At 42.9% G+C, this 26072-nt stretch overlaps 1 protein-coding gene across 4 annotated transcripts in view; it reads left to right on the top strand.

Moving 5' to 3' along the window:
* RAD18 (RAD18 E3 ubiquitin protein ligase) overlaps positions 1–26072 on the top strand; it is a 113440-nt gene that overhangs the window by 9962 nt on the left and 77406 nt on the right. For 2 of the 4 annotated variants that reach the window (XM_083601784.1, XM_083601783.1), the window contains exons 3-6: positions 129–190; positions 2271–2341; positions 18270–18607; positions 23451–23550. In XM_083601784.1, the coding sequence (XP_083457910.1) occupies positions 129–190; positions 2271–2341; positions 18270–18607; positions 23451–23550 (571 nt within the window). Of the gene's footprint in view, positions 1–128; positions 191–1600; positions 1682–2270; positions 2342–12822; positions 13168–18269; positions 18608–23450; positions 23551–26072 lie in introns of those variants that run through there. The other 2 variants (XM_083601785.1, XM_083601786.1) reach the window with 2 other exon arrangements.

Raw genomic sequence — 26072 nt, 5'->3', positions numbered from 1 at the left:
TGAGGGAAATTGAAACCAATTATGAAATTTACACTCCAAGTTCTGCCAACTGAAAATCAAACTGCAGCACTTCTAGCGCTGCCAAGTAGCCTGGTGTTCTAATTATGTTGTGTTTGTTTTTCCTCCAGATTGTTCTCTCTGCATTCGCAAGTCCCTGTCCTACAAAACTCAGTGCCCTACATGTTGTGTGGTAAGTGTTATTTCCTGTCCTACTGTTTCTGTTGAAGCAAATGCTCTACAGTTCTACAAACTGAGAACACTTGGAGGTATTGGAAAATGTTTCTAGTTCAATCAGTGCCTGATTTAGGCATTTTGGGATCTTAAATGGAACAACCTGCCCCCCCCCCTAATTCGATCTATGACTTGGATGGTGAGCAAGCGAGTAGCACAGCGTATGGTAAATGCTTAACTTTCTTTCCAGCATAGTTTGCTGTCACTTGTAAGTATTTGTAGAGCACAATGTGCATGCAGTTAAATTACTGAGATCTTATGGGATTTCCTTGAGGTGCAAATGACTTCACCCAGAACAGACATAGGTTTGCTTTTTTCAGGGTTAAAAACTGAGATATGAAAGCTAGGAGCTAAATGGCACCTTAAACCGAGGGTATAGGCGCAACAATGGGATGTTGAGGCGTGCTTTTTTATAACAAGAATACGAAGCTGAAAACTGCAGCTAAAATATTATGTTTATTTTTCATAATTAGCCCCCCCTAATATTCTTAAGAGGGTCTCTTCTCCAGTCTTCAGAGAGTAGCTGGAAGTGGGGAGGCAGAAAAAGGTCCTCCTTTCCTTCCACTCTGCAGTTTTAATCTGAAATCTTAGGTGCAGTACTGCGCCCAGAGCTCAGAAATTAATTGCGCTAATGAAATTCCCTGTGGCAAAATGCACCTAAAACAATGGGAGTTTTGAACACTGGCCGTTTTACTGTTACTTATTTATACAACATTTAAAAATTTGCAAAACGTATACTTTAGCCTAGAATTGCTCTCACCACAGCCATATAAGGTAAGACCCATTTCAGAGGGGGGCAATTGAGGCTGAGAATGACCCGCCCAAAATCTTCCATGGGTTTCTGCGGCTGTGAAGCAAAGTTTTCAAGGCCTACCACTGAGTTTCTGGCCATCCAGACCTCCTAGGTTCCTAGTCATATGCTCTAATCTAGCCTCTGTCTCACAGTTGTAGCATTCTGTGTGCTTTTAATTGATGCATCCCACCATAAATCTCTCTTGTGACTGCTCAATAAAATTTATTATAAATTAAAATTGAATGCCTAGCTAATAACTGAAGTGTACCCAAACCTTTATGGCTCATGAGATGGTGCTCAGCATTGAGGAACTGTAGCAAATCTGGGAGTAATGTTTCCTAAGTAGCAAATGAAGTCTGTATTATATATGCACAGCATGTTGGCTGTAAATCCATTGTTGGAAAAGTAAATAGCAGGGAGCCATATTTACCCTAAACCATATTGGGATTAGTTGTCGCTTCAAGCTTGTTGGACTTTAGCAGGCTTCTTAAAATGATAAGTTTCACTAAAAACTGAAGCAGAGGTTTTGATAAGCACCGGGAAAGTATGTTTGCCTCTTATTCCCTCCTCCTGAAGGTATGAATTGGACTACAAAGAATGGAAAGCCTCAGCTTCCTGTCTCCCCTGACGCCTGGTGCTGGTTTTGAAGACTGCTTTGTAAATATGTCTGGAGCAAATAACTTGTTTTTGCCTTTGTATCATCTACATCAAACAATTAGTTTTATTTCAATGGAACACAGTATGTATCAGCTTGGCACCATACAAGGCAACTAAAAGCAGAAGAAAGATAAATATCAGGCAGTTTTTATAAAAAGAATAATTTATACGCCGCAAACCTTTGCGTTATCTGTATCTGTTTGTTCCACCATTAATTGAAGTTTTATCCTTTTTAAGTTCTCTCTCTAATTTCTCCTCCAACCCCTGAATGTGACTTAATATTAGCATCTTCAGTGTATATCCTTTTGCCTTACAAAAAGTCATTGCAGCCATAATAAAACAGTGAATTTCTGGCAATTGGAGTTAAGAGTTTATTAGTTTGCTAGTAATAGCTTTTTATAATTTGATAAAAGAAACTTACATTTATAAAACATTTCTCAGATTTTCAGTAAAAGAGGTGATTTCTCTAGCCGCTTAGATGTTTTAAGGAAATAGGATGCATACTTGGTTTTTATGTTTTGCTTTGTGCAGATGATTTGAGATACTGGAAATGTATGAGCGAATTAGCACCCCCTTTGTTCTTTTCTAGGCAGCTACAGAACCTGACCTGAAAAATAACCGGATATTAGATGAACTGGTAAAAACCTTCGATTATGCAAGGTACCCCACATAATTTTGTAAATTTCAGAGTGAGAATGCGGATGTGACTCAATTTCCATTTGGAAATACAGGTTATGGTGAAGTTAAAAATCTAGACCTTTGATGATTCTGATATTGACTAACTTCTAATTTGGTCAGTGGCCATAGTAGATACTGCCATATTCTTGAAACCCTTCACTCATACATACATATATGGAACTTTGGATGACACATTCATGTATAATTCCTACAGTACCACAGTGGTTAGAAGCTGTTCAGAGCAACCAAAGACCGGAAGGGGGGGAGTAGGTGGGGTTAGGCCAGATGGTAAAATACATGCGTTGTGTTCAGACAGTCCCAAATTCAACCCTCAGCATCTCCATTCATGAAAGACCTTTGTCTGAGAGCCCAAAGCCACCGCTAGTCAGGTAGACAATACAAGGCACATATCACAGAATTGTAGAGTTGTGAAGGCCCCCAAGGGTAATCTAGTCCAACCCCCTGCAATGCAGGAATCTCAACATAGAATCACGCTATTGCTGCACCACTAGGAGGTAAATCGTTCGATCTTTCTCATTGTTCCCTCCCAAGTTATTTTTAAAAAATAATAAACAAATGATTGGGAGAACGTAGTGCTCATTGCTTTCCTAATAGCAATTTAATATTCAGAACATCAATTCCTCCAGGTTAATGGCCTGCCAAATGGCAGGGAGTTAAGGAAAGCGAAAGCCACAAATAAATGCGTTTCCTGACAGGAAATCAAACAGGAGACATGGCAAGGAGCGAGATAAAATTGTGAAGTGGTTTCAGCTTTCTTCTCTTGCGCTTGATAGGCCTCAGGCACCCTGTTGGCTTTGAAAGGAATATAAACTAGGGCTGACCTGGAACGCACTTCGTTTACATGAACATCACTGCCTTCAAAGTCATCTCCTGAGGGTAGTTTTTTTCAGGGTAGTGCTCAAGAGAGGAAGTGAACCCTCAGCATGTAGTATGGTGGTCAGCACCTCCCTATACCAGTCATTTTTTGTGACAGTGCTTCATTGTGACCACCATGTTCTGGTTCTAACGAGTAGCAATAATGGCATCAATAAATATCATAGTCAATAATGGCAATATTTGAGTCTTTCCAAGGAAGACTAGGGAACACAGGAGTTGTTTTGGGAGTCATTCAAGAAGGTGGATGCACGAGAATGACAATGAAACCTACATAAGACAACTGGCAAGAGTACTACTTGCTGAAAAGGGACTGTTAGGTAATTTAAAAAAATAAAAAAATGTGTGGCAGCGAGCACTCTGTAAGAGAATGGCTGTTGATTCCATTGTAAATTACAACAAGAATTGCTTTTCTTAACCATAAGCTGTTAATAATTGGATATTTCCTGCCGTTCGGGTGTCTGAACTGTGTTACTATCGACTGCTTTGCCTTTTTGCTCCCCCAGTGTAATTTCTTTACTTGGATGACTCAGAGTTCTGTACCTCAGGGGTTCCGCTAAACTTCTAACCTTTCTGTGTGGAGCAAATTGTGTTTAAAAAATGTAGGCAAGGTTGTAGAAAATGTATTGATTCAAGAAAAAAATCCTGAGTTCCAACTTGTTTTTGGCTACCCAGCCCTTCTTCAAGGGAATATCTTGGTGTGTGTGGAATCTTTCATCAAATAAGCGCCTTGCCAAGAGAATGCAATGAAATGGAGCAATTCCTACATATATTATGTTGTTTTTTATTTTTTTAAAGGAGGTTATTCTTTGAAATGTGGCTCATACCATGTGATAATAAGATTGCTATTTCCATACCCCCACCACCAAGGATCTGACCCTGAAGAATGCTTATATCACTCAAAAGGAGTTGCAGCTCAGAATATTTTCTTGCTTGACTTGACAGCTTTTATGGCAGAACTTGCTGGACTACAACTCCCATCATCCCTGAACATTGTCTGTGCTGACGGGCTGATAGGAGTTGGAGTCCAACACCAATAGGAGGGCCACGTTTCTCGATCTCTGCTCTGTGGCCTACTCTGTGTTGGTTTTTAGTGCCATGACTGTCTCTCGTTACTTTAAAAAAGCATGCTTTGGCTTTTCCTTTGGGTTTTTCAGCTCTGGGATTTCCCTCTCTTTTGAACACGTAACACTTGTTTATATATATTAAATGAAGTCATGTCACAAGTCTCCACTTTCTAGGAGGCAGCATACTATGGTTCTTTTCACTAACTCCTCTTGAGGTATCTCGGATCTCTGAATGTTAAGGGTTAGTTTTGGTATGACAAGTTGTAGCTTGTGGAGGAAACAGAGGACAGCAAACCATGAAATGAAGACTTTTTAGTGACACATGAAAAGATGAGAAAAGCCACTATCCATATAAACCAGACTGTCTTTTATGAAAGGGAGCCAACCTGTAAAACATAACTACAGTATTATTATTATTATTATTATTATTATTATTATTATTATTATATTTTGCTTTAAAGTCTGACTGGTGCTCCCACATGTCAGTGGAAGGGCAAGAAGGAACATCAGACCAATAAGCCACACTTTAAAAAAACAAAACAACTCTGAAAAAGTTGTCATATGATAACATAGGTTGATCTGTTGTCCTCTGGAACACTAGTTAGGAAATGTTCCTGAATTTTCAACATGTAGAAGTTTATTACTGTAATAGCATTGCCCAGGTAAGGTACTTGTTCTTTTTATTTTGAACTTGCTTGATCCTACACAGCTATCTTTCTTGAGTATTGAGGGCTCTGGGTTAAAATAGAGATCAGCAGAGGACTTATTGTCCGGGGTGGTGGTGGGTATAACTGTTAAACCAGGGTGGGGAACGTCTTTTCTTGCAATGGCTGCATTCCCTTGGGGCTAAGCCAGGGGTCTGCAGACGTTTTCAGCAGGGGGCCGGTCCACTATCCCTTAGACCTTGTGGAGGGCCGGACTATATTTTGAAGAAAAAAAAATGAATGAATTCCTATGCCCCACAAATAACCCAGAGATGCATTTTAAATAAAAGGACACATTCTACTCATGTAAAAATACGCTGATTCCCGGACCGTCCGTGGGCCGGATTTAGAAGGTGATTGGGCCAGATCCGGCCCCCGGGCCTTAGTTTGCCTACCCATGGGCTAAGCCATCATGTCCCGCTTGCTGCTGGTGGATGGTGTCCCAGCCGGAAGCGAACAGCAACCCTTAAAATACTCACTCATTCTGTCCCTCTTTCACTTCACCTTGGCATCTGATAATGGCAAAAACACCCCTCCCCAAATTCTTACAAAGGAGCTCAAAGAAGAAATAAACCCTCGAGGCTTGTGGTCTCTACTCAGACTTGAGGAATAAAAAAACAGCAGCAGCAGCAGCAGCAGCAACCCAGCTGTTAAATGAATTGGACAGATGCCACAAAATATGAAAATTGTGGGAATTAAAGCATTTCCCTGAAGGTGTTGGTTTTTTTTTTTCCACTTGGTGTATCACTGAAACCTCTTCTCTATTTCATGGTTGGGTTGTCTTCTTCTTTGCTTCTTCCACTGGGTATATTCCTTAGGAAAGCAATGCTGAAACTTGTTATTGTGCTAAATAATTTTCAATATTGCTATCTGGTTATTCATAGGAGACTGCTTCAAGTATTGCTTGAAGATGCCAGCTTTGGGTTTTTTTTGGGGGGGATGGTGGTTTCGGGTTGGTACAGTGTTTGTTTCAATACTGTAAAGCAGGGGTAGTCAGTCTTTTTATACTTACCGCCCACTAATGCATCTTTCTTGATGGTAAAATTTCCTTACTGCCCACAAGTACTCGATGGAAGGAGGATTCAGCTTGTGCCATAGAACCCCCTACTGCCCACCTAGAATCCTGAAACCCCCACTAGTGGACAGTAGGGACCAGGTTGACAACCCCTGCTGCAAAGGGTCTTCGTGTAAACTCTAGGAATCTTGTCAGGAATTGAAACTGCCATGAGGAAAAATATAAAGCACATACTGTATATTATATTTACATACAAGCTCTGACTCAGTTATGGGGGGCATCATGTACAAGAGGCCTATAAATGAGATGCTTCAACCTGGGGTATTGTGGTTGTCGTATCAGCCAGTTGTTGGTTCTGCAGCTGCTGCTGAATGCCAGATTGGCTCTGAATAAGACCTCCCTCATTTATGATCTGATTGTAGATGAGGAGGCCGATCTGGTCGATATCACTGAGACTTGAGGGGGTGAGCAGGGTGGAGTTGCTCTCACCCAGCTGTGCCCACCTGCTGCTTGGTGCAGCATCAGGACAGACTTGAGGGTTGGGAAAGGGGAATTGCTGTGGTCTATAGACATATTCTCCCTTTCCCTCCTTCTCCCTTCCTCCCTTTCCAGGAACTCTGTCCATTTGGGAGGAGGGAGGATCTAGATTGTGTGTTCCTGGCATTGGGCAACTGGAACAGATTAGGGATTCTGTTGGTTTACTGTCCTCCTTGCTGCCCAGCATTCTCCCTGCCTGAGCTGACAGAGCTCATCTCGGAGGTAGTGTTGAGGACTCCCTGACAACTGGTTTGGGAGGACTTCAACATCCATGCTGAGGCGACTGGCTCTGGGGTGGCTCAGGACTTCGTGGCTGCTATGATGATCATGGCGCTGTCCCAGCATGTCACCAGTCCAGTGTATGTGGCAGGCCACAGTCTGGACCTTACTTTCTCAACGGTGTGGGAGTACTGTGATCTGAAAGTGGGGGATATTGATATCAGTCCCTTGTCTTGGTCAGATGACTTTCTGTTGAGATTTAGGCTTTCAGCACCATTTTCCCTCTGCAGAGTCAACGAATCTATCAGGATGCTCCGCCCTAAGAGGCTGTTGGAGCCCAAGATGGCTCTGGGTTTTTTTCTGGCTGATATAACTGGCACTCTTGTCAAAGCCCTGGCTGACCTCTGGAGCCTCTGAATGGCTCGGGCTGTTGACATGAAGTGACACGCAGCTTCTCCTTTACATCTGCAGGTGTGGCAGTGGATGTGCTGGACTACTGTCTTGCCTTGGTAATGGACTGAATGAGAGCCAGCAAACTGAAGCTCAAGCCAGATAAGACACTGTTAGTCTCCCTAGACCAGATCAATGGGAAGTTGCCTGCTCCTGATGGGAGCGGGTACGTGGCTTGGAGGTAGTTCTGGATCCTATGTTGTTGCTCGAGGCTCAGATGGTGTTGGTGGTGTGGAGTGCCTTTCATCAGCTTTGGTTTGTTGGATTAGATTGCTACAATACATGGGGCTGCCTCTGAAGACAGTACGGAAACTCAGCTGGTGAGAATTCAGCAGCCAGGTTGCTTACCAGGGCAACACGGTTTGAGCACATAATGCCAAAATTGGCCCAACTTCACAGGCTGCCAGTTAGTTTTTGGGCCCAATTCAAATACCTCAAGGGCTGCCTCTCCCCAAATGTACCAGCCCATATGGCCCTTCCGAGGCCCTTTTTGTGTGCCCTCTCCATGAGAGATCCAGAGGGTCCCAACACAAGAATGGGATTTTTCTGTAGTGGCTTCCCTTTGTGGAATGCTCTCCACCTGACTCCTTAGTTACATTTATTTAGGTGCCCAGCAAAAACATTTCTCTTCTCTCAGGCCTTTGGCTTAAACAATCTGTGGCCTTTCAAAGAGGGAATGGGAAGTTACTGTTTTTGTTTGTTACTATGTTAAGCATATTTGTATTTGTGGTTGCAAACCACCCTGTGATCCTTGGATGAGGGCAGTGTATAAAATAAATTAAATTAAATTAAATTAAAAATAGCTGTTTAGAGTAGCCAACCTAATTTCAATATATTAGAAAACAGTACATTTCTTAGTGGAATGACGATGACGCAGCAAATGGGGCATGGCTCAGTAGTACACCACTACTTCCCCTAGCGTATTTATTTGCATGCGAGTAAGTGGAACACCCAAGTAGGGCTACAGTGATGTCAAAATGGTTGAGACACTTGCAGGCTACTGGCAAAGCTGAAATTTGGTACATATTTATAAAGTGTGCTTCTCTTTACTTCTCCTTTCTTTTTGCATTTATGGATTGTATATTTAGAACAAATTACAGGAAGCAAAAAGAAGCTTGACTTTAACGTGGCATCTATATCTATCATATAAATAGTGTTTGATTCCCAGGTGCCTCTGTTTCTTAAGAACTATTGATATTCTGGAAATGATTGTTTTAAATCCCACAACATAAATATTTTAGTTTCTGCTTTGTGTCTAAATTGTCTTAGGGGCAGATTTACCGGCATCTTTATTGTTTTCTTGCAGTATTCCAAAGAACAAGTTGTGCTGCTTCTACCCATTCTGATCCTAGGCTGTAATCCTTAACTACTTCTGATTTCCTTAATGGATCTGAACATACCTTATAAATCAGGGAGGGTGAACAATCTATTCCTCTGTGGCCCAAAGGGCTATCAGCTTACCAATGCAGATGAAATCAATCAATGCTCAGCACAGTGTCCTTGGCTAACCTGATGTACAATTAATACACCACAAAAAAGCCTGTAGTCTCAGGATTGGTCACCCTTTTATATTCTAAGTGTTAATGTTGGGTACCACAAATTAGTTTTAAAAAAGAAGTCTCACTTGGATTTATGGAAATGCTGGTATGATTTAGTATCTTGAGGCAGATAGGAAGACATTAGGTCCTTGTGTCCTAATTATGTGTCCTTTGTCCTTTGCGGCCACAAATAGTTTCTGTTGATTCAAGCCTTGTCTTCAGAGGAATTTGGCCACCCTCCAGGTGCCCGGCTTGATTCCTTGTTGGCCTCCCCCGTCAGCGACTCCCGGCAAGACAAGGCGAGGTCTTTATCGGCCGATCCTTCTTCAAACGTGAAAGAAGAACACAACCATCCCTCCTCCCTCACTCCCTGCCATCCCCAGGGAGGGGAAAGAGACAGACAGAAATGTATCTACATGCCTTTATTTCTGTCTTTCCTCAGTGCAGAGAAACATGTCTGTACCCTCTGATACCCAGCTGCAGAGAGAGAATAACTCCACCCATGTACTTCCAGTACAGGGTCATGTGACACTCTGAGCTAACATCCGGTGCTCAGAGCACATAATAGACTGTCCCTGGTTCCCACGGTACAGTCCCATAACATAAACATCCTGTTTGGCTTTCCAGCCATCTGGAGCACTCAGCAGCATTGCTCCTTTTTCGTAACAACCTCCCCCAAAAGAATCAATGCGTGTTGCGGCAAGCAAAGCGTGATCCAGAGAAGAAAACAAACAGTTGTTATACACATAACACTCCCCTGTTGTTTCAGTTCCACCCTTGGAACTACCCGCCACTGGTTTCCCCAGTGTACCTCTCTGGTTGTCTGGCTTCCAAGGAATGAGTGCATCTGCATTACCTTGGCTAGCAACTCTCTGTTGTGTCTTTGTCTCTGACTTAGACACAGCTCCAACCTGTCCTCGGTTGTGTACAACAGCAACACATGCAACAGCTAAATTAGCATACTCTTCTGAGTACCTTTTGGGTGGTTCACCCTTTGTGACTCTCACAGACCTGCGTATGAGGTGCTGATCCTCTCTGCTCACTGGTTCTGTCTCAGGACTCTTAGGAGAACCAGTTCCAATAGCAAACAGTGGTTCATCCTTCACCTGTGAAGGTCTATCCATTGTGTGAGATTTCCTCTCAATGACTGTGACAACAGAGCTCTCTGAGCTATCACTGTCACTCTCAGTACCACTGTACTCTGTGAAATCATCATCATCATCTGAATCGTCCTCTGTGGGAAATGTGTGTACTATCACTCTCTCCTGTTCAGGAGCACTCTCTAGAAATTTTGTGAGAATCACCTGACCAGATTCAGACAAAATTACTCTGTAGAGACCCTTTTCATATCCCACAAAAATGCCTCTGGCATTCTTTACTCCACCTGGAGCTTCTGTCCTCACATGAGACCCAAAAACCTTGAAATGGGCAATAGAAGGTTTTCTCTGGAACAGTTTCTCAAAAGGAGAACTTCCCAACTCTTTCGAAACCTTTCTCACCCATGCATGACAAAACGACATGAGTGACTCCGCCCAGAACTCATGTGGCAGATGTGAACTAAGCAATTGCGCATTCATCCCCTTTTGCAATTCTTTGTTCACTTTTACACAAACACCCCTGTTCCACGCTTCCGCTGAAACAGCAACCTTGTGTCTGATCCCCTTCTTCTGCAGGAACCTCTGGAAATCCTGTAAAAGAAAAATCTGCTTCTCATCTGTCAAAAGACAATCAATGTTAGCATCATGCATATCTTTAACTTTGTCACAAAACTCCTGAAACCTTTCCAAGGCTTCCTGTGGTTTCTTTAACACATAAACCCAGACAAAGTTAGAGAAATGATCCACACACACAAGATAATATCTTGCATTGCCTCTAGATGGTTCTAGAGGACCAATCACATCAGCATACACCCGCTGAAATGCTCTGTCGACCCTGGCCACCTTCTTGGCGCTTGTTTTGGTCACACCTGCAAGAGAAATCATGTTAGACTCAGAATTACATTCCATGTAATCACTTTGGTCAAAGTCCAACAAATACAGTCCACCTTTCTGTCTGGCAGAAAGATATAACTCTCCATCTTTGAAGATCTCGCAGCTCTTATCATCATAGGACAGTTTCAGTCCTTTCTTTGCAATCTGCGAAACACTCAGCAGATTGAACTTGAATTCAGGAACCAAGTAAACATTGTGTATTGTCAAGTTCAGACTCTTAAGATACACAGATCCAACCCCAGTCGCCTCCAGCTTCTGACCGTTGGCTTGTTCCACAGCGAAGCTTTGCTTCTTAAACGTCGAAAAGAGTCCTCTGTGCGGGGACATATGAAAATTACATCCAGTGTCAATTACAAACGAGTGTCCAACATCTGGCGTGGTTCCTTTCGCCATCAGGGCCTTTGCAGGTTTCACCGAAGACTTGGTACGACCTTTGCCTGCTGCCTCAGGCTTTGCTGAGCGGCCCTTCGCTCCTTTCGGCTGGCGTGGCTTCTTGCAGCTCCGCTGAAGATGCCCAGCCTGTCCGCAATTGTAGCATCGGACAACGTTCAAAGCTACAGCATCCTCTCCAGTAGCTTCATCAGTGGGGGAATTAGAACTCCGTTCTTCCCTCCCCCTGTCCTTTACTTCCAGTGCAGCATGCCGGCTGTGTTCATCCTGAACCACGGCACTCAGGGGCACTCCCCCCTTCTTGGCATCCATGCTGAACTCAAGTCTCAGCTCTTCACTCTCGAGCTAGTTAAAATCCCAAAAGCTCATTTTAGAGCTGTTTTTCTGCCTCTCTCTCAGGCAGGCAAGCTCCAAGCTGCCTCAAAGTCAAAACAACTTTCGCTTTCCCAGCTCTGACTGAGCCAGCCCCAGGTGTCAGTAGTTTTCCACTGTCCGACTGTCGTTGCTTAGCAACCTTCCCCGGGACGGGAATCCTTATCTCACCACAGGAATTTCTGGAATGCAAGCCTTTCTTTTAGAGCTTGTTTTTCCAAACGCAGCTCTCTCGTGAACCAGAGAATAAATCAATCTGCATTCACACTTTTAGCCCGATATTCAGCATACCTTTTTGGGGCTCCGTTGCTTGGAAAACACCCCCTCTTGGGGCCAGCCGTCTGTTCAGCTTCTGGCTGCAATTGCAGACGTTATCTTCTTTCCTTGGTGCAGAGGATGGCACACGATCCATCAACCTCTCACCTCTCATGCTGATTCCCATGGATCAGATAACCAGCAGCGTCTGCTACCATATGTTGATTCAAGCCTTGTCTTCAGAGGAATTTGGCCACCCTCCAGGTGCCCGGCTTGATTCCTTGTTGGCCTCCCCCGTCAGCGACTCCCGGCAAGACAAGGCGAGGTCTTTATCGGCCGATCCTTCTTCAAACGTGAAAGAAGAACACAACCATCCCTCCTCCCTCACTCCCTGCCATCCCCAGGGAGGGGAAAGAGACAGACAGAAATGTATCTACATGCCTTTATTTCTGTCTTTCCTCAGTGCAGAGAAACATGTCTGTACCCTCTGATACCCAGCTGCAGAGAGAGAATAACTCCACCCATGTACTTCCAGTACAGGGTCATGTGACACTCTGAGCTAACATCCGGTGCTCAGAGCACATAATAGACTGTCCCTGGTTCCCACGGTACAGTCCCATAACATAAACATCCTGTTTGGCTTTCCAGCCATCTGGAGCACTCAGCAGCATTGCTCCTTTTTCGTAACAGTTTCTCCCTTGCTCTTTTACAGTCTTTGTTTCCTTTTTCTTCTTCCTTTGAGACATTAGAAGCTGCCAAAGTGTTGAACTCTGGTGCTGAGTTTAGCAAACTGTACTAAAGGGCTAAGAGAGTTCATCGTGTTTTTGTTCATTATGTTTAGTGGTTGGGCTTAGCGTGATTTCTTCAAGTTCTTAAGACTGAAGTCACATCTCCAGAGAGTCGCCTACATCTGAGCAGCTGCAGTGGTGTGATCACAAGGGGAAACAATAGTGTAACTGTGACTCTACACAACTCACATTTTCTATAGTTGAAAAAGCACTTCTTAGGTACTGCAGTCATGGGAATAACTATGCTAGGCACTGATGTTTCTGCGTGTGAAAATGGTACTGCTATTTCTTTTTTGCATGGCATGGGGGAAACTGACAGTAGACTGCTACAAGGACAGGAGTGAATGTTTCTTCTGGAAGAAGTTGACTAGTGATAGGAAGTTTTTATTACTCAGTTGAGTCATCAGCCTGGTGGGGGGATAAGATCTGTAGGGACTTGTGGAGGACCCTTTATCTGGCATTCGTGTATGTCTCTGGGTGTGTGAAGATGGCAGTTGGGTTCTGTGACTTTGAGAACCCTTCAAGCTCTACAGTTCTAATGATTATCAGGAATTTCCCCCACTGGAACTCAGTTCTGGCACTTCTCAGGTGGGCGCCTTTGGCATTATAAGAGAATAAGGGAGGCATTCATGGTGAGTCCCTGCACCTCTTTTTCTATAAAAATAGCACTGAATGATGATTACTACAGTGGAACCTCGGTTGTTGAATGCTTCGGAAGTTGAACGTTTTGGCTTTCAAACGCCAACAACCCAGAAGTGAATGCTTCCATTTTTGAACGCGCCTCAGAAGTACAACAGCTTCCGAGGTGTGTTTCTCCATTTTTCTCAATGGAACTTGCTGACCGGCAATTATGCCTCGGTTGTCAAACGTTTCGGAAGTCAAAAGGTCTTGCGGAACGGATTACGTTCGGCGACCGAGGTTCCACTGTATTTATTATTTATTAAGATTTTATACCGCCCTTCATCCATTGATCTTAGGGGGGTTCATAACATAAAAGACAACTTCTTTTACCTTCAGCGTCTGAAGGCTCTTCCCCTGATAACTTCATGCAAGAAGCTACAAAAAGACAAGCAACCCATTTTGAAGTAGCATAATTTATCCGTGGTCTGTTGTTGGCAGCAAATACATTCATCATCAGTGAGAGGTTACTTTTTGTTCTTATAGAGCAGTGTGGTTCCCTCCAGATGTGGTGGACTACCACTCCCATCAGCCCCAGCCAGCTTGGCTTCTGGTGAGGGATGATGTGAGCTGGAGTCCACAACAAAGCAGAACATTGCTTTGGCTTCCTCTGCTGTAAACCAGCTACACATAGAGACTTTTGGTGTTGCCGCCTTCTTTGATTCCTACAGTGTTGGCGAGGTATATGTGGTAGACCCAGAGCAGAGTAGTGGCTTCTTGTGGCCTATCTTGGCCTTCTAGTCTCTTTGACATCTTCATTCTGTACAAAGCCTGGTCTCAACCATTTAATTGCTGTAAACTTTCCCCAGAAACATGCATCTCCCACTCTCCTTAGATTTGTGTACCCAGGACACGTTTTAATGTCCAGTAAATAAAACATAAAAATAAGTTCTAGGATTCAAAGGAAAGAGTATGCGCTGCTAAAAGCAGTCTATTGTGTATTAATAGTTCTATTTCGTCTCTTATCTAAGAAGATTAATGGCGTCCATAATATTCAAACACACACAGGCCTGGGATGGAGTTTATAGAGGAACCATTGTATATTTTATGAGGTAATAAAGAAATAATTATGGTGAAACCGTTCGGCTGGTTTGTGTTTTAAGGTTAAAAGAAATGTTCCCAACTTCAATTGATCATTGAAAAATGTGGCTTTTACTGCGCAGCTGTGAAAATTTTTGGATTTCTACTCTGGTAGGTTTGTGAAAGGCATAGCTTTTCCCTTCCTCCTTTCAAAGGTGGGTTTGGTGGCTGTTTGGTTGATAGTTCTAAAAAAAACTGGGGAAAAAATATTATAGTAGAATTTTGGCGGGGCCTCAGCTCACTTTTCTGCAGTTGCTCCCTTATCCCACCACTGTGGCCCATTCAGAAGGGTTGCCTGACCTTTGAGAGAAGCATTTGGAGGGCTTCAGGAGACTGCCAGGTGAGGAAGAGGTATAATTCACCTTCACCGAAACGTCTTACATTAGTAATTTTCTGGATCCAAACCATATAAATTATTTTCTCTTTCCCTCCCAGTTTCTGGGTTTATGTGAATAAATATAATTTTATTTCAGTAGAATACTGACCTGGTGGTAATTGTGGTAAGTTGGCATTAAGGTCAGTGAGAACCCCCCCCCCCGAAACAAGGGGATTGGAGTGGTTTTACTGGGCTGCTTTGTAATATATCCGAATCATAGGGATGTCTGTCCTTCGTCTTGGACTGAAGGCTACTGACCCAAACCTTTTTGAATAAATTTCAGCTCATATGAAAACAAACAAACAGAGCCTTCCTGCCTGAAAGCAGAGACCGGGATTTATTAGCAGGGTGACATTTTCAAGGAATTGAGATGTGAAATGCAATTTCAAAGTGCCCATATTCCAGACTGTCCTGCTGGAGAACTGTTACTTGATAAGAGTGGTAAATAGGTTTATGCAGTACATATCAAAAAGAGGTATGGTGGGGTTCTTCTTGCAAGCTTATACAAGCAATTTTTTTTAAATTTATTTATTTATTTATTTATTTATTTATTTATTTATTTATTTATTTATTTATTTTGTGACATTTATGTAGAGCTGCAGCCAGTACTAGGTCAGTTTTCATTTCTCAGTACAGAAAGTATTGCTCTGATGTGTAGGGATCTTTCCTATTCTGATTAGTTCAATACTAGTCCTACTCAGAGTAGACCCACTGAAATTCATATAGGCGCCAGGCAAAAATGTTTCTTTTTAACCAGGCCTTTGGTTGACCTGATCAACATCCCATACCCTTTTAAAATGTGGCTCTTTTTTGGAGGGGGGGTATTATTGGGTTATTGCTTTTATATTTATTTTACACCCTGTGATATTTTTATGTGAATCGCCCTGAGAACTCTGGGTATAGGGTGGTATATATTCAATCAATCAATCAATCAATCAATCAAATAAATTCGCATGATTAACGGATCAGACCAAAGAACAATTTAGTCCAGCCTCTTGTTCCCCATGGGGAACCAGATGTCCGGGGAGCCCCTGAACAGAGCATGGCACCACAGCACTCTCCCACTGTTGTTTTCCAGCAATTATGTATGCCGTTCATGATTGATTAATTGCCTGCTTTGTTTCGTTATCATGTGAAGTGCATGGTCTTTTGCTATGGGGAGTCCCAGGAGCCTTATCATTTTAGATTGAGAAATATTAAACGGTTGGGCAAACCTGTGCGTATTTATCGACTGCTTTCTTCCGTTGCCCCCTTTGGCCATTGTGTGGTGTGATTGCCCCTGAAAACTCATTGGATCAAATTGACACAAAGTGAAAACAAGGATTAGGATTCATCTAAGGAATCTTGAGAAGTGACCAAAAGTGATTTTCAGACCTCCAAAGATAAATACAGGAGGTAGGAGTCTTTCCCCAATCCTCTTAAGTTTTTGACATCTGCTGTGCCCATCTCTTCTTTTACTTGTGCTAAGTCTAAAATTATATAAATTACAGTGGTACCTCGGGTTAAGAACTTAATTCGTTCTGGAGGTCCATTCTTAACCTGAAACTGTTCTTAACCTGAGACACCACTTTAGCTAATGGGGCCTCCCGCTGCCACCATTCCACCGCCGCGTGGTTTCTGTTCTCATCCTGAAGCAAAGTTCTTAACCCGAGGTACTATTTCTGGGTTAGCAGAGTCTGTAACCTGAAGCATCTGTAACCTGAAGCGTATGTAACCTGAGGTACCACTGTATGTGTATCTGAAGAAGTGTGCATGCACACGAAAGCTTATACCCAAACCAAACTTAGTTGGTCTCTAAGGTGCTACTGGACAATTTTTTTTATTTATTTCGACTGCATCAGACCAACGCGGCTACCTACCTGAATCTAAAATATGCCAACCTACTTGTTTCCAGATGTTATAGTGAACCCATGGTGTTCCATTATTCACATTGTTGTGACCTATCCTAGGACTTTCTAGTGAAGGGTGGGTAGTAATAAATAAATAAATAAATAGATAGATAGATGATAGATAGCCAGCCTCTTGGGTCTAATTATGTGGTATGGTTGCACCCAATATATAACCACTAGATGTCACCACTTAGCTTATTGAAGTTATCAAAAGAATGAGTATTATAACGTCAGTAACAATATTTTTGTCACCTTTTTGTGTTACATTTTTGCTTTTTGGTTCTTCTGCGTGATATACATGCAGGACTGCCTGCTGTGGGCCTGAAGGGCCCTGCCCTTGACTCTCTCCACCTGGTTTGGGGCGGGGCTTGACAGACTTCACAAGGACTGCGGCTGCTGCTTAGTAGAGAGGGCTCCTCTTTTAAATTGCTTTTAATTTTTATCTGTGTTGTTTTAAATGAGACCATCTTGGCTGTGAACCCATGGAAGACATGCACCCTGCCTTGCTGGCTTTTTCCCATCTGGCCTGGGAGAATGGTGCGCTGACTGACTCCAGCTACAAAAGCTGAGGCTGTTGAACAGATTCTTGGGCTGGAGTATTGTTTATGGGGGGTTGAGAGAGCTGTTGCTGTTATTGATATTATTGTTGTACCTTTAGTTTTAGATCTTACGATTTACGTGGAAATTGCTTCCATTTGATTGTGTACTTTTTGATGTGTTCTCTTTATTATTTATGATTTCTGTTATGTTTGTAATTGTTTAAATCTTGTGTTGTAAGCAGCCTTGAGAATAGTTTCTATACTTGATCTTAGCCAAAAGGCCGAGAAGCGATGCCTTGAGCATAGTTTCAACCATGGAAAGGCAGCATACAAACAAAATGATGATGATGATGATGATACATAGCTGGAATGAACATATATGTGTCACCAGGAACCATTATTCATTATCATTATCACAAGAGTGGCGCATGTTCTGGTTATCTTCCTCTTGGAATACTGCAATGTGCTCTACGTGGGGCTACCTTTGAAGGTGACCCGGAAACTGCAATTAATCCAGAATAATCTAGACTGGTGACTGGGAACGGCTGCCGAGACCACATAACACCAGTCTTGAAAAAACTACATTGCCTCCCAGTACGTTTCCGAGCACAATTCAATGTGTTGGTGCTGAACTTTAAAGCCCTAAACGGCCTTGGCCCAGTATACCTGAAGGAGCGTCTCCACCCTCATTGTTCAGCCCTGACGCTGAGGTCCAGTGCCAAGGGCCTTCTGGCAGTTCCCTCGCTGTGAGAAGCGAAGTTGCAGGGAACCAGACAGAGGGCATTCTCGGTAGTGGCGCCCGCCCTGTGGAACGCCCTCCCATCAGATGTCAAAGAAATAAACAGCTATATGACATTTAGAAGACATCTGAAGGCAGCCCTGTTTAGGGAGGTTTTTAATGACTGATATTTTAATGTATTTTTAACCTTCCATTGGAAGCTGCCCAGAGTGGCTTGGGAAACCTAGCCAGATGGGCGGGGTATAAATAGTAATTATTATTTTTCTTATTATATTTATTAAATTTCTATACTGCCCTTCATCTGAGGATCACAGGGTGGTTTACAATATAAAAACACAAAAAATACATAGCGTAGTAATACACTGACATAGTTCTGTGTTTACTCCTAGACAGCGGCTGTTCCAGGCAGTCTTAGATCCTGCAGCACTTTCTTCTCCAAAGCTGCTTACCAAGAAGGCTTCTGACCAAGTCCATATTTTGAGTTCCTTGGATGGTCTTGTTTTAAAACATGAACAGCAATCTGCTGATACCTTTATAGTCAAAGAGACCATTCCAGCCCGTAGAAAGCACTTAAAACCATCTGAAAAGGAAAGTAAACAGATCAAAATGGAGCAGGAGGAGATCCCATGTGGCTCTCAAGAGGACCAAGAGACTCTTCACACAGAAGCAGCAGGCACCAGAAACCCTGAAACTCCTTCCACATCTGCAATAAAAGTTATCCCAAAGGGTAAGTTGTTGGTTTTGTTCTATCGTTATTTTTTCTGTATGCACCAAGGTTCCACATTGATTTTTCATCTGTACTCAGATGGGTCTTTCGGGGTTGGATTATTAAGGAGTTTAAGTTTTTAGTTCAATCATGAGTTTACTGAAACATTGACTCCAGTGAAATGTAAGGTTCATATTCATTTATTAAGTTGGTTTCACAAACTGCTTTGCTTCTCTGATTCTGAAACAATCCCTGTGCATTCTTTGTTGTTGTTTAGTCATTTAGTCGTGTCTGACTCTTCGTGACCCCATGGACCAGAGCACGCCAGGCACTCCTGTCTTCCACTGCCTCCCGTAGTTTGGTCAGACTCATGTTTGTGACTTTGAGAACACTGTCCAACCATCTCGTCCTCTGTCGTCCCCTTCTCCTTATGCCCTCAATCTTTCCCAGCATCAGGGTCTTTTCCAGGGAGTCTTCTCTTCTCATGAGGTGGCCAAAGTATTGGAGAATGCACAAAGTATTGTGCATTCTTTATGGCACCTTAAATAGAAATTTGTACAAAGTGATCTCTCGTCCTAATGGTTTAGCTTCCTGCTGGGTTCATGCACGCCCCTCCTTCCTCTCCTCTCCTGTTGTGTGACGGTAAAGAGGAGATTGGAAGTGTCCATTCCCTTTAAAAATTAACCACAGTTTAGCATTTTGTTGAAACCCTAAACTGTGGTTAATTTTAGTGTTAGTGGACACCAGGCAACTTCAGAAACTATGGCTTGCACTTTCCTTATTTCAGTTTACCTTGGTTAAGAGTAACCACAGTTTGTCTGGGTAGAGATGATAGGGCAAGTTATGGTTTATCTTAAAAATCTGGAGCAGAAGTAGAAGTTTCTGAACTCATTCTTGTAGCCATTCTTGAGGAACAAGCCTGGGGAAAGGTTAGATTCATTCTTGTAATGTTAAGTATAGTTTACCATAGTAAACCAGCCCATAGTTCAATTATCATGTTACAGTGGCCCAAAAAATGAATCTGGTGCACTGAGCCATAACTATGCCTTCTGCAACAATCAACTAGTATCAGCTAGTGTGATGCAGCACATATGTGGTTTAAATAGTGCTCAGCCATCTGATGGAAAGGTATTCCTATTAACACAGAAAATGTTAAATATATTAAGAGAAGATAGAGTTGTGTAATAGAATGGTTTCTACTGTGTTTAAATTCTTGCTCAGTGTAACATCCTGTTTCTTTTTGGGTCTTAAAAAAAAGGCAATAAGATGCCCATCAGGTGATAATGTTAAAAGGATTCTGCTGTAGTTGTTTTTTCAGTTGAACAGTTTTCGGTTTAAAAATGGACTTTGATAGAATCCCTAGTCAAGTGGTGCTTTGCAGTTGAGGCCTCCTTAATTCCAAAAGAAGTGGGAAATTCAGAGGTTATGCTTTTAAATTGCCAGTAATAAAGCCTTTACATTCATGATATACCACTGTTGTTCTTGCATATTTTGATGGGCATTTTTTTTGGCTGCCTTAATATGAAAGGGGAAAGAGTGCAAACTTTCTAACTCCGTCTTGTGAATTGAGTCATAAATGTGAAATGCAACGATATCCTTTGTACGCTACCTTATAATTATCTTTGCTAATTTATATGTTATTTGGAATACAGTGTGGGAACCCAGTTGGCCTAGAAACAAAACATTATTGCTTAGATGAATTTGGCATTCCTGATCTCTTTTTTCAGTGTTATTTATAGAAGCGTCAGAACACATTTTAATAATTAACATTTCAAGAAATGCTACATTAGTAAGTGACGTCCCAGTCTCTATGCCCATGAAAAATAAACTTTACTCCCTGCTCCCAAATTCCAGTCCAATTATTCCATTTGCAATAATTCCAATTATTATATAGGAATAATTACTGTGTTTTAAGGATATTGTGTTTCTAATGGCGTTTATCATTTTATGTTGGAAACCACACAGAGAATAATGCTTTTGGATGGCTTTATATAAAAACAGCAAGTAAAAAAATAAAATATTCCCCTTCCCTGTCTGAAGCATAAGGAAAATAAATGCAGTACTATATTCCATTTTTTATTTTCTGTCCTCTGGCTTTGTACTACTCTATTTTGCCATCCCCCTTTATGTCTCAGAGACATATTCTGGACCTTTTAAAGCTTTGACTTACAGTGGAATAGCTGAGCTTGAATATCTGTATACAATTAATTCGTTGCATGAGTTGCCTTATAAAAATGTTCTCTAGGTGACATAACACAGATAAATAAATAGACAAAATTAAAGCATGACATAGCAACTCAATAAAGCCGTAAATTAATAACGCCAAACCAGCGGTAGGACAATTAAATCCAGCCATAAAATCCAACATTGCCCTGCTCCACGTGCTAAAGGGAGCCTGAGGTGACAAAACAAGAAAGGGAGTTAAGCAGATATGCAAGGAGAGGATAGGTAGCACCCATTTATTTAATTAAAACAGTTCAGAATAGTAAGGATCCAGTGTAAGATCATTGTATGCTAGGAGCCAGATCCTGAAAGAACTCATAACTCAGGAGCCACATTCTAGGGGTAGGAAGCCTGTAGATACCTACGCTAACTCTACGCTAACTCTGCGGGGAAGCTGGAGGGGCCACAGTAAACTAGGCTAAAAGCTTCCATTTTGGAGAAGCGATAAAAAGGAGGAAACTCCACCATATATAGTTGTCAGGGAATCAGGAGCAGGAGCACTGGGGAGAGAGGATTGGGAGAGCAAAGGGGAAGAATCCGAGGGCAGCGTAGGGGAGTATGACAGTGGCCCGAGAGATTCCATGAGCTTCTCCAGCGAATCAGAAGATTCCCAGAAGGGGGCGCCGATGGTCAGGGCAAGGGGGGTCCCAGGGGGGACGCACCAGAAACAAGGAGCCAGAGGGGAACCCCAAAGCAGCAGTGGAGGATCGGGACCAGTTTCCCCACCAGAGCGTAGTGGGGGGGAAGAGTCACATGTGTCAGGGGCAGTGTCTCCTCCAGAGAGGGAGTCAGGGCTGACCACACCTCCAACGGAGGGGAGGTCAGTTGCAGCTAGCCCCCCCCCCCGAAGGGGGAAGCAGTGACAGCAGCAGTGGAACGGTCAGGAGGAAAGCTGCTGGCTAGGCGCGCGCGCCAAGTTCAAATGTGCAGGCGCGCGGAACAGCAGGAGACCCGGATGGGGAACCAGCTCCTAAAGCCCGCCGGAGGGAGGGAGAAGGCTCACGGGAATCAGCGGGAGAAGAGGCTAGAAAGGGCGGAACCCCGGCGGGCAGGCGGACCCAGAGGAGGAAGGAGCAGCGGAGAAGGTGGAGCAAGGCTAGAATCTTAAATTGGTGTCAAGGGGGAGGAGACTCAGACGGAGCATCAGCGGTCTGACACTTTAGACGTGGGGCTGCGCGCTGCGGCTCTGGAAGTGAAACTGAACTTCAATAAAGACTTTTATACTTAACAACGAAGCAGCGTTGGTCCTTTGTGAGCTGGGACCTAGGGTAGCTCTGACAGTAGTTCTATAAAACACAGATCTTGCTAGTGGGAGAATCAGCTTAGTTTTAAAAAGAGTGGGGTTAGCCTTCTTTAAAAACACCCCTCACCCTTCATAAGCTCTGTTCCCCTATATTATAAATGTTAGACTGTTGTTGTGGGTTAAAATAAGGTGCAGCTGAAAACTTGCAGTTGTCAGTGCAAGTTAAAACCAGGTAAAATTTAGTCAGGTCTATCAAAGCTAGGGACGTGGGTGGCGCTGTGGGTTACACCACAGAGCCTAGGACTTGCCGATCAGAAGGTCGGTGGTTAGAATCCCCGCAACAGGGTGAGCTTCCGTTGCTCAGTCCCTGCTCCTGCCAACCTAGCAGTTCAAAAGCACATCAAAGTGCAAGTAGATAAATAGGTACTGCTCTGGCGGGAAGGTAAACGGTGTTTCCGTGCACTGCTCTGGTTCGCCAGAAGAGGCTTAGTCATGCTGGCCACATGACCCAGAAGCTGTATGCCAGCTCCCTCGGCCAATAAAGCGAGATGAGCGCCGCAACCCCAGAGTCGGCCACAACTGGACCTAATGGGATGGAGAACATAATTCTGAGGAAGAGGGAAACATTCCCTTCAAAGGGGCCAAATTCCTTGGGGTACAAACAAATATCCTCTCATGCTGAGGTCAGGTTTTAGTAGGACTTTGAAGTCTGCACCTAAGAATCATGCCTGTGATGGACCACATTCCTGTTCCACATTGGCAGAAATATTAAGATTCCAAGCACAGAGAATATGGGTTTGGAATCTAAAGTGGTTGTGTGTATGTTGTAGGGGAAAGTGGTGATTAAGAGAAGAATGATCTTTCCATGTCTTCTGATGCTTTGCTTCAAATGGATCCTTCTGATGCTGCTTTAAAGAGAAAGTGATTCTTTGGATTTTAGGATGTGAATTAATATGCACTTTTGACTTCAATTTTCTGCTGGAGAACAGAGCTTCCATTTTTTCCAGGCTGCCAGGAAATGTTCTTCAGACCTGGATCACTGGGCTGCGTCATTTGGGGTAAATACAGTCATGTTTGGGAAAATCTAGACAAGGATGCATTGCTGGTGCCATTGTGAATCTTAAATATCCTAAATTTGCTAGAGGAAAGACATGTTTCTATATAGAAAGTGGCTGGTGAGGTCTGTACTTGTATTTTTGCGGAAGTAAGCTCCATTTGGAACAGGTAACGAAATGTTGTTCATATATTAGGAACACCTCCACCCCAAAATCTGCATTTTGCTTTGCACATAAACACCAGTGCTTTCCCTCTTGCCTTATGAAAATAAATGGTTTTCTTCAGTTGGCAAGCATTCTTTAGGAATGTCCATGTTAACATGAATTCTTTCAAATGTTTCAGTGGAGTGCCCTGTTTGCGGGGTTCCTGTTCAAGAACTTCATATAAATAAACACCTTGATGGCTGCTTGAGAAGAGATGAGAAGAAAGACAGTCTCCGAAGGTAAGATACTTGAGTGAGTGAGCTTCTGGTGAATGTTGCCCATGCTTACTGCAAGGAGATGCAGTTATGTGCCAGATTGTGCCAAGCTTTTTTGTTTGCTTGTGAACAAATGATATTAATAAGCACCACCCAAAAGGGGGGAAATGCCACTATCAACAACAAAACTCCGGGTGTTCAATTTATTCAAAGTCATTGGATTTATTGAATAAAGGGGAACATCTGTCCTGCACAGTTGTCTGGAAACAAGCTGAACCAGTCTTGCTGCCTTTGTATCAATATTTGGGTCTTTGTCACTTTCTTAGCCAGACTTAAAGCAAGCACCCACTGACTTCCTTTGAATCCTTCATAGACGGTATTGTATTGTTAGCTAAAGGCATCATTTATGTTTATTTATAATATCATTCAGGTACCACTTTTGGATGACAGCCCAGCCTGGGTACAGGCATATAAAAAATAGCATAGCTGAATCTTTGGAAGAAAGATGGTTGGCGTTATGTCTGGACCTCTTCCTCTATCTTGTCAATCAACACAAATAAGAAGGAGGCACAGTGCAAAATTCTCAGTAGGTGGAGCACTACCCTTGCAAGACCTCACTGGCTATATCTAAATTATAGTTATACTTACTGGAAGAGGCATAGGCAGATTGATTCATCCTCCCCCGCCCCCCACTTTGGAACTATCCAACAGTGTGGATGTTCTGCAGTGTGATTCCTGATTACTTCCAGGAATTTCTGCACATCATTATTATTAGATAACTGCAGGTACCTTTTTAAAGCCATGCTTCTGAATCTAATGATGCTGGGTCCATGCATCAAGACCTAATGAAGCAATTATATAGACCAGCAAAGTCTATAGAAGATTCTCATATAGTCTTCTAAACAGCCATGGATTGACAAAAATTGAATGCTTTGGAGACCAGAAAGCTTTATTTTGAAGAAAAGATGTTAGGGTGCTATGGCTTCCAGTTGTCTGCTATGTTAGAAGTGCTTCAAGCTTCTGATCACATCCAATCAAGTACAGACACACATCTTCTTTTTTACTATGATTACATCCAATCTATCTCAGTAGTCTGTGAGCTTCTCCTTAGGGTATTTTCCTCTAATTGTTCCACAAGCTGACCCATGATATACTAATGATTGCCATACCAGTGAGGTTGCTTTTTCTCTTAAAGATCGGTGATCTTGTTGCACTGTTATGCACGTTCCTTTATTTTGGACATAGAAAAACGCTTTCTAGCCATGTATTTTAATCCCTTCTCCCTCTTTTCTCTCATGAAAGCACACACAAAACCAGGATAGTGAGTGAATAAAGGTACCCCTGCCCGTATGGGCCAGTCGTGACCGACTCTAGGGTTGTGCGCCCATCTCACTTAAGAGGCCGGGGGCCAGCGCTGTCCGAAGACACTTCTGGGTCACGTGGCCAGCGTGACAAAGCTGCATCTGGTGAGCCAGCGCAGCACACGGAAACGCCGTTTACCTTCCCGCTAGTAAGCGGTCCCTATTTATCTACTTGCACCCGGAGGTGCTTTCGAACTGCTAGGTTGGCAGGCGCTGGGACCAAACAACGGGAGCACACCCCGCCGCGGGGATTTGAACCGCCGACCTGACGATTGGCAAGTCCTAGGCGCTGAGGTTTTACCGACAGCGCCACCCAAGTTTAAATGCAGTGATTATGTTTAACCCTTTAAAACAGCAACAACAACAAGCATAGCGTGTGATACATTATTTGCACAATACAAATGTGGGTGGAGGACAGCCTTAGTTGATTTCATTAGTAGGAAACTAATGTCATTAGTAGGAAAGTAACATCTTTAATTGATCCCAGTAGATTATATATAAAGTCTTGTGTAGATGACAGAATCCTACAATCACCTTGAATAAAAGAACCATGAATGGAGTTCATTTGTGAATAGGGTAGAATGGTTTATTCTGCATTACTGTGTGAAATAGCACTAGCACAAACAGGGTGAACGATGTCAAAGATTTTTTATTTTTTTAAAGAGATGAAACGCGTGAGTTGCCTGTGGAGCCTGAGCTTGTTGCTAGGGAACGTTATTGGTGGCATTTGTCGCAAATTGTTTTGAATGCCTGTGGCAGGACAGTGATTCATATGTGTTAGAAATAATAAATAAACAAGAAGGGATTAGATAAGTTTGTGGAGCACAAGAGGCGCTGGTGCCAAATTAGTCAAGTTAGTTAGGGAATGCAGTTGCGTGTACCCATTGACTATATCTGTGACTGCTAGAAATAGAGAGGCGTGTTTGCAGAGATGGGCCTCTTCATTATCGTCTGTTTTCCCACTTAGGAATATAGAATTCACTTCCAGTGAAACAGAATATCATGCTTGACGGGAATGCAATGGGGTCTAACAAGCTTAAGATATATACACTGCCTTTTTCTTTAAGGAGTTCTTCATAACTATGTAAGGCAGACTCCAGCCTTTTAAGGCCTCAGTTACACAAAGACTATTTGTTTTCTATTGTGTCTCAAAGATCACAGTGTACATTCAAATGGCCCAAGGCC

This window comes from Podarcis filfolensis (assembly GCF_964270895.1).
Source record: "Podarcis filfolensis genome assembly, chromosome: 2".
NCBI lineage: Eukaryota > Metazoa > Chordata > Lepidosauria > Squamata > Lacertidae > Podarcis > Podarcis filfolensis.
This window is presented reverse-complemented; position numbering and strand designations above follow the sequence as displayed.